Source organism: Trachemys scripta, chromosome 2 (genome assembly GCF_013100865.1).
Source record: "Trachemys scripta elegans isolate TJP31775 chromosome 2, CAS_Tse_1.0, whole genome shotgun sequence".
In the NCBI taxonomy this organism is placed as follows: Eukaryota; Metazoa; Chordata; order Testudines; family Emydidae; genus Trachemys; species Trachemys scripta.
The window spans coordinates 239,506,645-239,523,364 of record NC_048299.1 but is presented as its reverse complement, the minus strand read 5'-3'; the positions used below and the strand labels follow the sequence as shown (position 1 = coordinate 239,523,364).

Here is a 16,720-nt window from a genome sequence, read left to right as displayed (position 1 = left end):
GGAGTAAGATAAAAGCATTGTGAATATGAGGTTAACCGAATTCAAATAGAAGGCTCTCTCAAGTTATTGCATTCCTTAGAAAATAAATACATTTCGCATATGGTTAACATTGATCAAAAAAGTATTCTGTATGCCAGTGATTACATTCCCATCTGTGATTAAGGTTTTCTGTCTGCATCTGGTTTTCACATTATATTTCTGTAACAAGAATCCTTTATATGGCAGAGTTCACTCTCTGTATTTTGTATTAGCTGCAGCTTGAACTACTGCACGGATCGCAGATTTACACATGTGGTTTTCATTACTTCATACCATTGAGAAAAAGTAATATTTGTTTGGGAATGTATGTTTTCCACAATTTCCATGGTAATACAACATGTTGAGCTTTTTTAATAACAGTCTTGTAGGACTACAAATTGTTTGAAGCATTCTGCTTTGAGTGGAATTTAGCTTTCAGAACACTTTGCATGTGCATTCTAATAACAAGAATTTATAAATCAGGAGGTAAAAAGTGACAACATATATTACCATACCCATAGATTTATCAGAATACTATTATCACTTTGGAAAGTGTAACACATACAAAGGGTGCACAAGGGGATGGAACAGAGAACTAATAGGAAGATAAGACATATTTTAAAAAGATAGGATGAGAGGATATGATTTTTAAAAGGAAGATACTCAAAATACATTGTCTTGTGCAGCAAGAGTTTTTAAAAAAACCTTTTTCCCCCCCTCCTTCATGAAAAGGAATACACTATTCAGTAGATTCAAATAAAATGTTATATGTTGCCTAAATGAACATATTTGAACCTGTTTATTGTGGCAAGATTAGTAGATTAACAAAAGATGGATACATCCTGTTAAAAGATTTAATTGTAATATTGTTAAATATGAGATTAATGCTTCAAGTCTGCCATAAGTCCAAATTTAGGTAATGGATGCAGAAACACCTTCCTAAACAGTTGTAGTGTGCCTAGGTCAGTGGTTCCCAAACTTGTTCCGCTGCTTGTGCAGGGAAAGCCTGTGGTGGGCCGGGCTGGTTTGTTTACCTGCCGCATCTGCAGGTTCGGCCAGTCGCGGCTTCCAGTGGCCGTGGTTCGCTGCTTCAGGCCAATGGAAGCTGCTGGAAGCAGCGTCCAGTACGTCCCTTGGCCTGCGCCGCTTCCAGCAGCTTCCAGTGGCCTGGAGCAGCGAACTGTGGCCACTGGGAGCCACGATTGGCCGAATCTGCAGACGCAGGTAGACAAACCGGCCCGGCCCACCACAGGCTTTCCCTGCACAAGTGGTGGAACAAGTTTGGGAACCACTGGCTTAGGTAATTACAAATGTCTCTCTGTAAAGTGTGTTCCCCATACTCTATTTACTGAAATACCTAGACACTAGCACTATAACTTGGATTAAAGATAACACTTCAAGCTGTTATCCTGGAGTTCTGTTAGGCAATAATGTTATTCAGAGTAAGTTTTTATGTTTCCCTTACTACAGGCCAGATTTTGCTATCCTTATGCTGAGTAGAACCTTATTTCTTGAACAATCTCAGTGAAATCAATAGGACCTCTTGCTCAGTAAAATACTCCTCAGTATGAGCAAGAGCAGTGGGTCTCAAACTTTTTTACTGGTGACCCCTTTCACATAGCAAGCCTCTGAGTGTGACCCCCCTAATAAATTAAAAACACTTTTTAATATATTTAACACATATTATAAATGCCGGAGGCAAGCGGGGTTTGGGGTGGGGTTTGGCTCGTAATAACTTCGTGACCCCCCACATAATGACCTCATGACCCCCTGACGGGTCCTGACCTCCAGTTTGAGAACCCCTGAGCAAGAGTGTCAGAATCAGGCCCTAAGTGTTCATTTAAAAACACCTCACAATAATATTGTATACACTCATTGAAATGTAAGTTGTTTTATGTCAAGGATCAATTGAAAAAAGCATACAATTAATGTTAGAGGACAGATAAAAAGGGAACTTTTATTGCTTCTTAGGTAAATATGGTAACAAACGCAGAATTTGGTAAATAGCAATAAACATCTTTTTATAGAAGTAATTCCTGCATGCAAGCTGAATACCCTAGCCATACTTCAGTAGTCATTTTCAAAATGCCAATGTCAAAATGATACATCTAAAGCTTAACAGTTGACAAAATTTGGGTCCACTACTTCTGTCCTGACATTCATTGTAATTTTCATTGAAATCAATAGACGTTTGGCTGCAGGACTGAGACCAAAATTGAGTGTAAACTCAAGAAAGTACTTTAAATAGTAAACTTTTTCATTCTGTAAATCTTAACTTTAAAATGTAAGGAATTTAAATATATATATATAAGTGGTTATGGTTTCTGATGTAAAAATGAATTGATCATTTGAAAATGGGCCCATGTACAAATTTTGTGCAATAAGATCCAGGCCAGAAGAAATGCTGGGTCAGATTTTAAATTACCTGCATGTAGTTGTGCCCAGACCTGTATGCATGCCTAATTTATGTCCTCAGATACCTGATCCATAGATGCAGATTGAAGCATGCATGTAATCGTGTGTGCCTAACTCTGAAAATCTTTCTGTCCTACCATAATTAGAAAGGCCTATAAAACATAGCACTGTCTTGGAAAAGCTGACAATCTTAACTATACCAATGCTAGATCTTCCTGTTATAATATAGATGAATATTAACAATGAAGTATTTTAGTAGCCTAGTTTTGAGGCAGTTGGGGTGGTTTTTCAGAGGTGGGAGGAGCATGACTTTTGATCTCTCATTATTTGGAATTTGTTTACTCATAAGAAGAGACAACAGTGTTGTGTGTAATGTAAAGGTCATAACACATAGCACATTAGTTTAAGAGGTGATTCTGTAGTGTGTCTGTTGGACCAGGTAAAGTATATATTATTATTTTATATGAAACATATTAGAAACACCTTTTTGAGAAATGAGTTAGGGATGAGATGCTGACATGTAGACTGCATTCATCCTTTGTTTGATTACTATCTATAGCATGGACTGTTGTAAAGTGTTATCTTATAAAACAGCTTTTCTACAAATAATTAATAACATTTATTTTTCTGAGAAAATGTGGGTAATGATTGCTTTAGAATGACAGCATTTATCTCTGTTCCTTTTAAAAAAAAAGTCCTGCTGTTATGCAAATAAAGGGGCGTGGTGCTTCAAACTGGCTGTGATATGTGCTTCTTTTTTTTTCATTTGTTGTTGTCAATAGAAAAGATTGATCTCTGGGCTGGTGAACATAATATCTGTCCCAGTCAGAAAAGGAGAGAGGAAATTAGCAGAGCGATTGGTGGAGAATGATATCTGTCAAAAGAAACACTTGGAGAGCACTGAGTTTAGTGATAGGTGACTGCCGGAAAAAAGGGAACTTTGAATTTTGTCAAGGTAAGGAAAAGATAAATATTTGATTTTTATAATTTACATACCTATTTTTAATTACCGTACCTTGCCTTGTAAACTGTAATTAAAAAAAGAAATTTCCCCTCGCAGCCCCATATCAGCCTCCAAAAAGCCTTCATCAAATTTCATGTTTCATATTCGTGATTTTGTTTTAATATCATTGGAGAAGAATCCAGGACAAATGGAAAAATAAGTCAGCATTGCACTTTCCTAATGCCCTGTCCATTCTACAAATTCAGCCACATCTGGAAAACAATTATACAATATGGGTATCCCCTAATCTGGTTACAAACATGGCTTTAGCCAGGTTGTGAAACATGGTTAAGGTCCCATCAGCATTACAAACTGGAACAATGTTTGAAAACAGGGCATGTGGCAACTGTAACCAGGTTTGCGGACATGGATGTATTTATGGTGTAGACAGGATATTAGGCAAATACATTACAGAGGGAATCCATGATTGATTTGAATAAGAAGATATCAAGTCTGGATATTTTTCTGTTTCTATCATGGAGTGCTCCTTGGTGTACTTAAAAAATCTGATATGTGTAAAACAAAACTTGGAGTTAAAGTGTGAAAGCTATACCACAATTCCAGTGTTTATTGTAAGTAAGAAATGGTGTTTTCTGAAACAGTTGTCTAGAGAGCAGAATAACAGAATATTTATTAAATGGATTTTAAATAATTCTGGGTAAACAGGTAAGCCTTTCAGAATGGGAGCCTTTCTTTGTTCAAGCAGATGGTGTAAAAAGTATAGTATACAACAAGCATAGGCCCAAATCCTACAGTCAACTCTCATTGGTTTCAAGTCTTAGACACTTTAAATGCAGCTAAATCCTATTATGTCACTTTGCATCTCAGCTCTCTTCTACCCCATTACCACAGCTGTAATCCTTTGTGAAATTCATCCCCGTTCAGAGGAGCAACAGAAGGCCTTCATCACCACTTTAAACCCCTACGTAGTGTGGAGAGTTGGTGTGGGCTTTGTACACTGGGATAAATGCACCCTTTAAAATAATTTAAAAAACAGAATTGGGATTCTAAACTAAATTCTAATTCTTAGGTCAGTCCTAAGCAAGCAAGCCGCTTCTCTGTGCTCCTGATCCCCATAGCTGGCTTTGGAGGAAGAATTAATTCCCCTCTACCAGGGTTTCTCCTCCCATATATATTATATGTTTTTATTGCTAAATTAGTAGTGAAAAGGTTTTCCCCACTATTTGCTCTCTTATCTTTCTGTTATGGACTGTTTTTCATAGTGGAACGGTACTTTGCATATATCTTCCTCCAATATTGTTTTTATAGAGGATTTTTAAAAACAAATTATATGTAAAATGAAGGCGTTTCATGCCTGAAGTATACCACAGTAGCAGTCTAATGGATAGTTTATTGTGGTTTATTGCTAATACAGCACATGTAGGAGAAATGGAAATGCACTGCAAGGCAGAATGCATGTCTTCTAATGTTCTTCATTCTTGTTGTTGCTGCATAGTGGTGTGGCTGAAATTTACTTCATCCTCATAAAGCCTGAATGATCTTGCTTTATGCCAATGAACTGGTCTGATTGGATGGGGAGGATGTGAAATTAACCTCTTTAGCTACGGGTCAAGTCAAGCCGCCGGTACAACTCCTAGTGTGTATGCATTTATGTCAATATAAAGTCATTTTACACCAGTGTAGCTTATTCCCCTTTCCATACAGTAATAGCTAAACTGGTATACAGTACCTCTATACATATACAACTGGATATAACTGCATCTACTCTAGGGGTGTTGTACTGCTTTAACTATACAACTTTCTAATATAGACAAGATCTTAATGTGTGAATACTAAAGTCTTTCGTGGATAAGCTGCTCTGTAGCTACTTAGATAAGAGAAACATTGATTGGTGATTGTTAGCATTGTTAGATCTCTGTAAGAGCTGGGATGCTCATCAACTGCTGAAAGTCAGGCACTTAGCAAGGTGCCTAAATACACATGTATGTGCCTAACTGTAAGCACCTTAATTTGAAAATTTTGGCCAGTGATCTTAAACTTCCAGTAAGTTCTGGGTTTAAATGTTGCTGAACAAGTTAAGAAGTTGGCCGAGAATGGAATCATATGTCTTCTGAAATCTAATAATGACCTTATATCATTTTGCTCTAGATAACTTTGCCCCATAATTGCAATGTATCTAGCCACCTTCATCCCAGTTTCACAAATGTATTTAATCCCCATTAAGGTTGGAAGACATTGCCTTTTCAAATGGATGTTGAAGGGTATAGATTTCATCTGGTTGCTCATGAAAAATAGAGATGGGTCAGGGACCAATCCCTGCTGGTCTGTCTGCAATAACCTTGGTAATAATGTCAACATTATAAAGCAAAATATTTCACTTATTACTTGGTACCAATATCTAATAAAGGCAAAATAAAAAGATGGTGGAGTCAAGTTAACCTCCTAAATGGCTTCCATTCCTTTTATATTCTTCTTATTACACTAAACTCCTTTCATTTGTGATAAGCATGCATCCTCACCCTTGGTTTTGCTACTTCACTGTCTTTTATTTATGTATGTATTTATTTATTTTGCCCTTTAAAGTAGTAGTTGCTGGCCTGCATAAATCTCTCTAAGGCTACAATTTAAATAAAAAGCCTTTAACATATAACAGATGTATAAGAGTACCTTGGGATGAATGTATTATAGATAGAGAACCATCATCACACCCCTTACAATCAGATTTTCATCTGTTCATGTGGTGCACACCTGTGGCTTGTTGGCATTATTCTTGATTGCAGTGTAGGAGATCTTAATGAAAAAAAAGGTGGATGACAAGAGCCCACATGGGTTATTTCACTCATCATAAGAAAGTCAGATTGCTAATGGGTCATTTTTGAGTGTGTGTTTGTGTGTGTGTGTACAGGAAAATCACTTCTCATGACTTCCAAAAATACATTTTTTCTATAGGTAAAGTTGATAGAACAGTTGTAAGTGGTGACCATTCTGTTCAGCTTACTTTCTGAGCCAATAAGAAAGTACTGGGCAGGAATCCAGCTTTTGAAGTACAAAGAAAATAGCCTATAATCTTTATAAAACATTGGAGGGAGGAAGGGAAAAGAGGAAACTCAAAGAGAAGAATTTAATTTTGAGGGCAACGATGGTCAAAAGGAGAAAGTGTAGAGAATGTGTGTATATAAAAAATATATAGCATAAGTTCAGCATGTATGTTTGAGTGCATTTACTGTATATGTGAGTGTGTGTAATATAAATATGGCTTTTCATAGAAATTCTAATTTGAAAGAAATATATTTTCAGTAATCTCAAAGGTACAGACTGTTTGCTTTCACAAATTTATATCTTTATTAATAATTGAAACAAAGTGATTTCAAGTTATTTTTTCAAAAAGATTTTCTGAGTTTGCAGAGAGGTTTTGTTTTGTTTTGTTTTTCTTTCTCTCCTGGTAATATACTAGGGCTCTGATAACATTAATGGGCTTGCCCCACATGGAGCTCTGAGTGTATTGTACCACTGCTCACTGATCCCAGGTCAGTGTGATGCGTGAAATCAATTTATTTGAATCTCTTTGCCTCTATAGGAATTTGGCAGCATGCCAGTTGTTTTCATTTAATGTTCTTTGTGTTCAACACAGACAAGCAGGCATGTTTTTGTATTCCTCTCTTTTGGTCTCTGTTTTTCAGCCAATATTCTAGTCTATGGATTTTCAAAAGAAGCAGGAATATGTTATGCATCTTTTAAAATCATTTTGTGTAAACATTATTTTAAAATCATAGAAATGAGTTCAGTCACAAAGGAATCTCTGTGTTGACTACAGCAAGCAATTTAGAAATTATTAGCTAATAACTCCAGATTTTAAATTCTTTGGAGAGGAAAGAGTGAAAAAATGGAGCCATTTTTCTAGTTTACAGCTCTATATGATATATCACATGTTCTCAAACTAAAACATCCCCAGTAATGATGATTAAATTACAATAACTTCATTTTTAAAATACTGAACAATGGTTGGGAAATCATAAAACACTCACTTTTCAAAAGTAATTTTATTTAGGATGATGAGCCAATAAAAGTATATACCTATAGGGTTCCTTCCCTCCCCCTTTGGGCACATAATTTAGCATATCATCCACCTACTGCTGTTGTTACAATTATGTATAAAAGGCATGGGGATATCAATCAGAATGTAACCATTTCTTTCCTTTTTTTTTTAAGGAGACAGCAAGGCTGGTGGGACTGTACAAGTAATTTAGTCTTCCTTAATTAGAAAAAAAGAAGACAGCAGCACACATTACCAGAGAGAACTTGTTTTAGAGCTTGGCATTGCAGGGTGGGGGCAAGAAAGAGAGAGAGTAGAAGATTCTGTTGATGCTCCAGGCTGTTCTTGCGGAAGTTGATATGCAGAACCATGGAGCCACAGCACCGGGGTCAGACTCGTACACATCAGCCCTGCTTCCTTGTTTAATTACCTGAAGAGCAAAACATCCAGGCTGAGAGTGTGTGAAAATCCAGTATCTCGAATAGCAGTTTGTTGCTCTGACATCCTGCAAGGCCAGCCCTGTCTGTCCACAAACGTCAGGGCTGGTTCCTGACAGCAGGCTATCTCTGCCAGGCCTGGGTTCCTTTCATTCAGGAGGCATTGTGTGGAAGAGGGTTTGGTCAGGAATTTGAGGTTCCTGCCGGTGCTGTTCTCCCAGCCTGGACAACACTCTGACATATAGGCCTGATTTAAAAAAAAAAAAAGATTAAAAAAAAATTGGCTCTTTTCAGTCTTTCCCTTAAAATTCTGGCATTGGTGTAATGCTGACTACAACAATAACAACAAAATGTTAACTCATTCACTTCTGGGTTTTCAGTATTTTCCTTTTGGCCTAGATTTTTCTTTTCTTTTCTTAAGTTCTTTAAAAAATATGTTTTTGAACTGAAATCCTTGGAAGAGCAGCATAATAATTTGAATGGGGCTTGTGCCATAAAATAAATAAACAAAACATTGAAAGTGTTAAAAATCTTTGCACTAGCCATCTTACTACTTCAATAAGACTAGTTAGCACATTGAACTTTTCATCTCCAAAGTACTTTGCTGCATTAGTTTTATTCCATGTAAGAAATAAAATAAAGCAGGATATTTAATGGTGCATGTCAGAGCAATGGAGAGAGGCTGTCAGCACTTCCATTCTTAAAATTCATGATTTTTCTAGGAGTTCTAACTTAGTGTTCCATTTACAATACAATACAATAACTTTGGACTAGTTCCTACTGTCCTTATCCGTATTTAGTAGTAGCTTTACCCTATGAGTTGTCCCATTGATTTTAGTATAGCTACCCTTGGAATAAGTCCTGATCCTGCAAATATCTAGGTACATGCTTAAACTTAAGCGTTTGCCAGATCAGGGCCTAAGGCCCTATTCAATGTGAATAAGGATGTCAGGGTCTAGCCCTTTAATAGGATTATTTGCATGAGTAAGGTGTTGGCCCATGGTTATGAAAACTTGCCAGAGCAATACATATAGCATATTCCTTGTAGTCGAGCGGGCTTAAAATGTAAATATAAATAGATATATAAACTACTGTTTAAGACAGAAGTGGAAAGAAATACAGAGGGCATGAATCTGCTCTGATTTGCTTTGGTTTAACGTGAGTGATTTCCATGGATTTATATGGGTGTGAGCAGAACCAAGTCCAAAGAAATCTTTGTGGTTTCAGATGTCTTTTCTCCATTCCCGTAACTTCACCATGCCTTCATTTTATTACACTGACATTTTCTAGGATTTTTAGTCTACTCTTTGTACACCTTCCATCAAAGTGAGTTTTCCTTCATGGGGACTGCAGGATTCAGCTCTTTCGTGGGCTAGTGACATTTGGATATTTTGGTGAGTGGGGTGGAAATTGCCTGTGCAGTAATTTATTTTTTCCAAGTATTTCATTAGGACTTCTTCATGCAAATTTAAAGGCATACTGTGCTCTTGATGCACATGCATAAACTGCCATTAGCATGAAGGGGATTTACGTGATTCATCGAGAGGAGAAGGTAGCCTTCAGTGCGCATACACAGCTGCAAGTAAATGATCGTATAATAGGACCAAAAGAGTCATTATGATCTATTGTGTCACTAATCCTCCATCTAAGAAGGATTTTCAGGAGAGACTGTAACAAAAGAGCCGTTACAGTATATCAGATCGATAATCATGTTCTAAAAAGCTCTTAAATATGTACATAATCCCTCACTTTGAGAATCAAGTCCATAATTCTTATTTACAGTAAGGTCCACTTACATTGCTATGGCAGTGTAAGGGGCTTTACAGTTGATGTGAGTTACACTTACAGCCAGTTGAAGGCCTCTTTACACTGTCAGGGTGTTGTAAAGGAGCCTATGTGTAAATAAGAATTGGGTTGTATGCATCTACAGGATTAAAAATTGAGCTGTTGTACTCTGTGGTAACTATGATGTTTCTGTAGTGTATGTGAAAGTATGTGCATTTATATGGATATGCAAATTTTATTCCTATCTATTTATAAAACCTAAACAAACACCTATCTAGTTTAAAGTTCACAGTACAATAGCACAATGATCTGCTCATCTCGTTACAACAAATAAATGCACACCAGCATATGAAGTAATACAATAAAATTCCTGCGCCAAAGGCATAATGAAAATAATCATAACCCCTTCCCCACTACACCTGAAAGATTGGGGAGGAAAAAGTAGGCCTTAGTCACTGCCCATATTCAAAGACCATCTCAGAGAGAATGTCCTTAAAACAACTTTCTATATTTTAAATCCAGGGACTCCTGCTTGAGTGCCTCTGCTGATCTTAGCTGTTGCAGTATTACATAGAGAAAGGTAGATAGCAAGTCCCAAACCATTTAGGGCTTTATATGTTAAAACAAGCATCTTGAATTGTACTCGGACACTTACTGACAGTCAGTTCAGATGACCTCATGGTATTAATTGGTGTAAATTGCTCTCTGTATGAGACTCCACTTAATAATCACCTCTAGGTTTAGATCTTGCTTCTGTTTCTCAATGGCCACAATATAGCCCCATGTAGAGCACATCAGTCATCTGATTTTATCTAGATGTAATATTTAAACCACTGTCTTTTCTACCCCATATCAAAGAAACAAAAATTAAGGAAGCTGACACAAAAGACTAAGATAGGAGTCATCTTAGGCTGCAACATACGCAGAAACCCCAGTCCTTTACATCAACCCATTTTCATCCCCATGAGAGAGCGTGTTGTACTGTCCCATCAGATATCATTAATAGCACTATACACAAGGGGCCAAATTCTGTGCTAACTCTCTCCATTGTGCATGTCTGTAGAAGTTAAGTTGGTATGTTAGCCCAGTGTTAGATGTCGTATTACTTCTGGTGTTTAATGCAAATTTACCTTTGCTGATAGCACATATAACATTAGACCCTGAAACTGCTGCCACCTTCCAATCCTAGAAGTGCCTGTCAAAGAGAGGAAAAGGATGGGATCCATAAAAGTATTTAGGCACTGAAACCCCAGACTTGGGCACCTAAGTCCCTGTTTTAGGCACCTACATTGTAGTTTTGGCTCCACTGGGATCACAAAACTCCTGCTAAATTCTGTAGGCCCCTAAACTCACTTGAGCCTAAATTTTTCAGAGTAAAAGTTCCCTAGGTGCCTATGTATCTGCCTCTGGGCATGTGTCTACTGCCCACTTCTAAGTGTCTAGACTCCTATCTGCCATCTAAGTCCTGGAGTGACTCACAAACCAGGGGACCTAATTTGCCACCTCACTTGCGTAGGTGGCCCAATCCAGCAGGTGTGCTCAGAGGGCATCTGCCGGACTGGGTCCCATTCCAAATCCAGCCAAAGGTAGAGCCACCCACCTTATAACTTTTAGCCCAGCAGTTAGAACACTTGCCTGGGATGTGGGAGACCCAGGTTTGATTCCTCCGCCAGAGAGGGGGAGAAAGGATTTGAACGGTGTCTCCTACCTCTGAGGAGTGTTCTCTAACCACTGAGATGTGGGATATTCTGACATGTTGAAGCTGTTCCACTGTGGATAAATAATGAAAGATTGATTGGTCCAAGGGGATTGGATTTGGGTCCCCCACCTCCCAGGTGGGAGCCCTACTCACTGGATTACAGAATTATTTCCATTCTCTCTTTCTCTCCCCCAATGACTGCTTCACATACTTAAATAGTCTTTGGACCAGAGAGAGGGAAAATAGAAAACAGAAGTGAAGATACAAGAAAAGTAAAAGGAAACTTGTCCCACTAAAAACCATGCTTTCCTATGAGTCACTGACAATAAGCATTGCCCAGATCAGAGCTCTCCAAATTGTGGTCCATGCATCATTGGTGGTCTGGTTGGTCACAGTTACTGGTTACCCTGCTTGCTTCCAGCTGCTAAACTGCATTTAGAAGAAGCTAACAATACATCACTTTGCTTATATTCCTTTTGCATGTAAGAAATTATGGTAGTTACCAGTAGAACACTGATTATAAATGGGAAAGGTGGATCATGACAACTCCTCTGCTAAGACTTGGTCCACCATATGAAAAAGTTTGGGAGCCCCAATTCTAGATGATCCAATTGATATGACACACAGAGAAAAGGCAATGCTTGATGAACACTGACACACTCTATGAAACCTTTTCCAGGCACTACCATACATCTGGTATGTAACATGACATGCTAGTCTGACTAGTCTAAGACCTGCCACAATCTATGCACAGTGGAATAGTTTTGAGGCCATGGGGTAACTTTGTTTGAATTTTTTTATATTGATCAATTTGTTACAGTCTTAACACTATTCTAATGTAGTATCTTTTGTATACAGTCGTATAACACTTGGGTTCTGCAGTGAAAATAGGCTGTGTGTGTGTGTGCTTATGTTGTGCCTGGGGTGTATATGGTGGTTTGCAAATTCTTGCTGAAATTGATCTGTAACACAATAGAAGAGACAAGGTGGGTGAGGTAATACCTTATTGGTCCAACTTCTGTTGGTGAGAGAGACAAGCTTTTGAGCTTACACAGAGCTGAAGAAGAGGTCTGTGTGATTTGAAAGCTTGTCTCTCACCAACAGAAGTTGGTCCAATAAAAGATATTACCTCATCCACCTTGTCTATTATCCTGGGACCAGCACAGCTACAACTACATTGTAACACAATAGTTTTGTACTAAAGCCATCTGACAAGAGCTTGCACGTGTTTGTTAATGCAGCAAATTAGTGCAAATTGATCAATATATCTACAAAGGAGGGGTGAGAGGTGGTGGTGGGGATTTTCATAAAAATGTTTTCTTCTTGGAAGTGGCAATATGATCATAAATAATTTTGAGTTTTGTATTGCTGTGTATTTGCTCCACCTGGTGGATTTTCTTGAAAGTGTTTTGATCCTTGTTAATGATAAGGAGACAGTCTTCAATTAAATGTAAAACATATTACACAAAGTAAGAAAACTTTTTAATGTGTATTAATAACAACACTGTAAAAGGCAGATCTGTGAAAGAAAACATTAGAACCAGATATTTATCTTGACCATGCTTAGTCATTACATTAATCTCTATGAAAGCATAGCATTTCAACCCAATTAATGATAACAGTTTACTCTCAGAGTCATCTACAGATTAGCAATTAAAAAAATCCAGATGTCTGGCTTTTGAGGTTTTGCAGGATATCTGAAAGTTGTTGTTTTTTCCTGCAAAGAGACAATAATTAATGAGCCCTTGTGATAAGAAGTAGCAGAGCTATCGAAAGGGATGGTTACTGCACTGAAGTGTTATTGCTGTACATTGGCATAAAATCTGTCTTTCATTAACCTAGCTTACAAACATTGTTTTCTTTGGAATTCTTAGGGACTCCATTATGCTTTGATCATCTCATTGTTCTCCTTAGGTTATTTTTTTCCTTTAGAGTGTAATAGCTCCCTAACAGAAGGTGAAGTTTAGAAAACAGTGTCTCCATATGCAAGGGATTTGGAGACCTTTTTATTGTCTTTAAAAATGTCATTCATAGTCCTCATTAGCATTTACTGTTGCAAGCAAACAAGCAGAAAATGTGAAATTGGTATGTCATGAATAGCTCCACAGAGCTCTAGAGCCCTGAAATTTTGCCTGCAGTGTGATGTGGGGCAGGCATTGAGAGAAAGCTGTCCAGATGGCTGCCAGTGCAGAGCAGAGCTGCAGGTTTTTGTCTCTGGTGCTGAGAGGAGGGAAAGTTCATTGGAGCATATGCTATCACCCTTGCGTTTTAACAAAACTAACTCGCCATCAGTCAAAATGGGGAGGTGGTGACTTTGAAACAAAAGTTTTTAATATAATGTTACAGTCCTTGTCAAATGAATAAAATATGTTTAGTTAGTGTCACAAATACTGAGCTATGTTACAAAGAAAAAAGTAAGAATTGAATTTCTAGCCAGTGGTTAGATGCACTCTTTTCATATACCAATATTCTCTCACATTTTCTTTATCATGAAAACCTTATACATTTAAAAGACATTGATTAGAAGTCAAAATAAGGGTTAATACACTGCAGGAGGAGGAGTTTCACCACCAAAGTCAAACCATTTTGAGCTTCAAATCAGAAAGCAGTGAATAGCTTGAAAGCTTATATTGAGGTCCCAAAATATGATCCCAATGCAGAAGCACTAGATATTATCATGCACACTGTATTGGTTAGGTGGAAGGAATATATTCTTTTTCTTTATATATGAAATACAATCTTGGTATTTTGTGGAATCCTTTCAGAAATAACTGAATATTCAATCTTGTAAAGAGCCAGAAGAGAAATTTATGCATAAACTGTGCAGTATTTTTTTCTTAACATGCATGATGACAATTACAAAATTAGTCTTAATACTTATTTGTGTCACATATTTCACAGCAAATGTTTTGTTTCATAAAATGTTCACATGAGGTTTTGTAATGGCCACAATTCTGCAAAAACGTACATATGCATGTGGCCGTTCTCTTGAGTACTCTCGTTAAAGTTAAGGAGCTACACATGTGAGTAAAGTCACACAAATTCATAAGTATTTGGAGAATCGGGGCCTATGTTCGGCAATGAAACTTAGGTCTGTTATCTTTTTCTGTAGTATTGCTCTTCTAGGTTTGATTGTATATCCTTTCACTGTTTTAAAACTTAACATCAGATTCAGCTTGCAAGCCAATGGGAGTTGTGCTCACTTACACCATTGCTTAATTTGGTTCTTACTCTATGACCAGTGCCTATTTTGATTGTAGAACAATAAAACAATAGAGATGGAAAAGACATAGATTGTCTAGTCTAGTGGTTTTCAAGATTTCCAAAGGGATCTGCACCACGATACAAAATTTTTTGGGGGCCCGCAAACAAAAAAAGGTTGAAAACCAATAGTCAAGTCTATCCCACAGCCAAGGTTGCCCTTCCCTATCAGATGATCTGAAATGCTATTAATAGATCTACTTTCTCATCTAATTTCTCACTGAAATTATGAAGCTTCCAATTTCCTTGGGTCTAAAACACCTTACTGTTAAGATTCTTCATGCATGTGTACACGCACACACACATGCGCACACACACACACACACTTAAATGTTCCTTTAATTAGTTTAATCACATTATTCCTACTCCCTTTTTGACAACCTAAACATCTTCTCTTTCAGCTTGGTTTGTGCATCCTTCAAGTGTTTGTGTAGATGGTTATCAGATCCCCCTTTGGATGTCATTTCACCAAGTTATATATATTTTAAAGATCTCACTGAACTATTTTAAGAAGCTCACAAAGCTTTGCCAGTCAGGAAATGTTTAGGGAAATGTCTTGGCGTTATCTGGCAAGTGGTTTGTAACACTTGTATTCAGAGCTGCTGTTGCAGATAATCACATGCCATACTGCAATATTTTAATGATGTTTGCAAGAAAAGAAGTAACTTTTTTTTTTTCAAGGGCTTAGGTGTAGAGGAAGGTGACTTTCTTATCAAGATTAAAAATTTTGGGGGGTTTTGATCCTTTGGGGCCTCTGTGTGTTTTTGGAATACTTAGAATGATGAAAGATACAGATTTTTGTTACACAAAAAACTCACCATGAATTTAATACAACATAGTACAGGGTTTGTGGTTGTATGAAGTATTAGAGAACATTAAGTTGCAGCAAGAAATTAAGGTATGTCTTTATATCAAGGTGTGTTTATTCAGTTGGCTGTCAAACTTATGTACAGTAAAGTTGGGAAAGCATATAGAAAGAGTCTCCCCCAGCCTCACAGCTCACACATTAGGTGGGTTTGTCCTGTCAGTGGGTTGCCTTAAGAAAACAGTAATAGCTTCCAGCTGGGTGGAAAATCAAAACCTTTGGGGGAAGGGGAGTCTGACAAAACTAGCAGATTTGAATTTTAAAGCTCAGCTAATGCCTCCATTTTTATTTATCACTCATCCATAAAAGATTATTTTCCAATATGTCAGCCTCATTTGGTGGCCAGTGGTCTGAAAGTGAAAGTGGAACAAGCAAGTGGAGAAATCTGGACATTAGTGAGTCCGCCCTTTCAAGCTGGTGTGCCACTTTGTGGAATCGCCTTCCCTGAGATTGGGGGGGTCCTAATGACCATTCATCAATGCTCGTTGACTGATCATTGAGTGCCTTCTTATTCAGTTTATCAAGTCTTGCACATAAAAAGTCAGAATAAGCATTATTCAGCTTTGTTAAAGCCAACTAGGAGTAAAATGCTCCATTTGAACCCATTTTGCCCTTGGTTTTTCACTTTGTTAATGCAGTCCTGCTTAAATGAGTGCCTTTATTGGGTCAGTTAGAATATCTGAAACTATTAATTCTCTTGTATTGAATAGCTGGTGGCAGGCCAGAGCAGATGGGGTAGAAAACTATTTGGTTGGGTGTATTGCTTTCAATTAGGATCAATGAGGTTTCAGCTCCTTTGAATTAACTCACTTAATACCCACTGTGTGAAGTCACAATGTATCACAACAGTCTGCTATAAGTAGAGAGGGAAGTTGAGAAGTCCTGCAGAAAAGCTTTGAGTCAGATTCTTCCTTCACTGTTAATAAAGAGTTTTCATTAACTACAGATGCATTTCAGTGGACTTCTAGTCCCTGTTGATAAATCAGGTTTAAGCAAAAGCTAGTCTCTACTTTAAAACTGTAATATCTTAGAAAGGAGTGTGTTTTTCATTTGAGTAATACAATACAGTAAGAACTTTCTGCAATCCACTGTAAATCTATTTTTATAAATATCTGGGTCTGGAGACTACCTTCGCAGCTCTTACAATTGTTAATTTTGCAGATGGGTATCAGATCATTCAAAATTATTTTGTAAACTATTTGAATGATTGCAGAGTAAAGTGTTAGTTTTCACTGTATCAGCT

The 16,720-nt window shown here is 37.5% G+C and overlaps 1 protein-coding gene across 5 annotated transcripts in view; it reads left to right on the top strand.

The window, feature by feature from the left end:
• RUNX1T1 (RUNX1 partner transcriptional co-repressor 1) overlaps positions 1–16,720 on the top strand; it is a 141,973-nt gene that overhangs the window by 18,845 nt on the left and 106,408 nt on the right. For 2 of the 5 annotated variants that reach the window (XM_034763252.1, XM_034763253.1), the window contains exon 2: positions 3,216–3,388. The exons of the other annotated variants lie outside the window; for them this stretch is intronic. In XM_034763252.1, coding sequence (XP_034619143.1) covers positions 3,301–3,388 — 88 coding nt within the window. In that variant the 5' untranslated portion in view covers positions 3,216–3,300. The remainder of the gene's footprint in view (positions 1–3,215; positions 3,389–16,720) is intronic. 5 annotated transcript variants of the gene reach the window in all.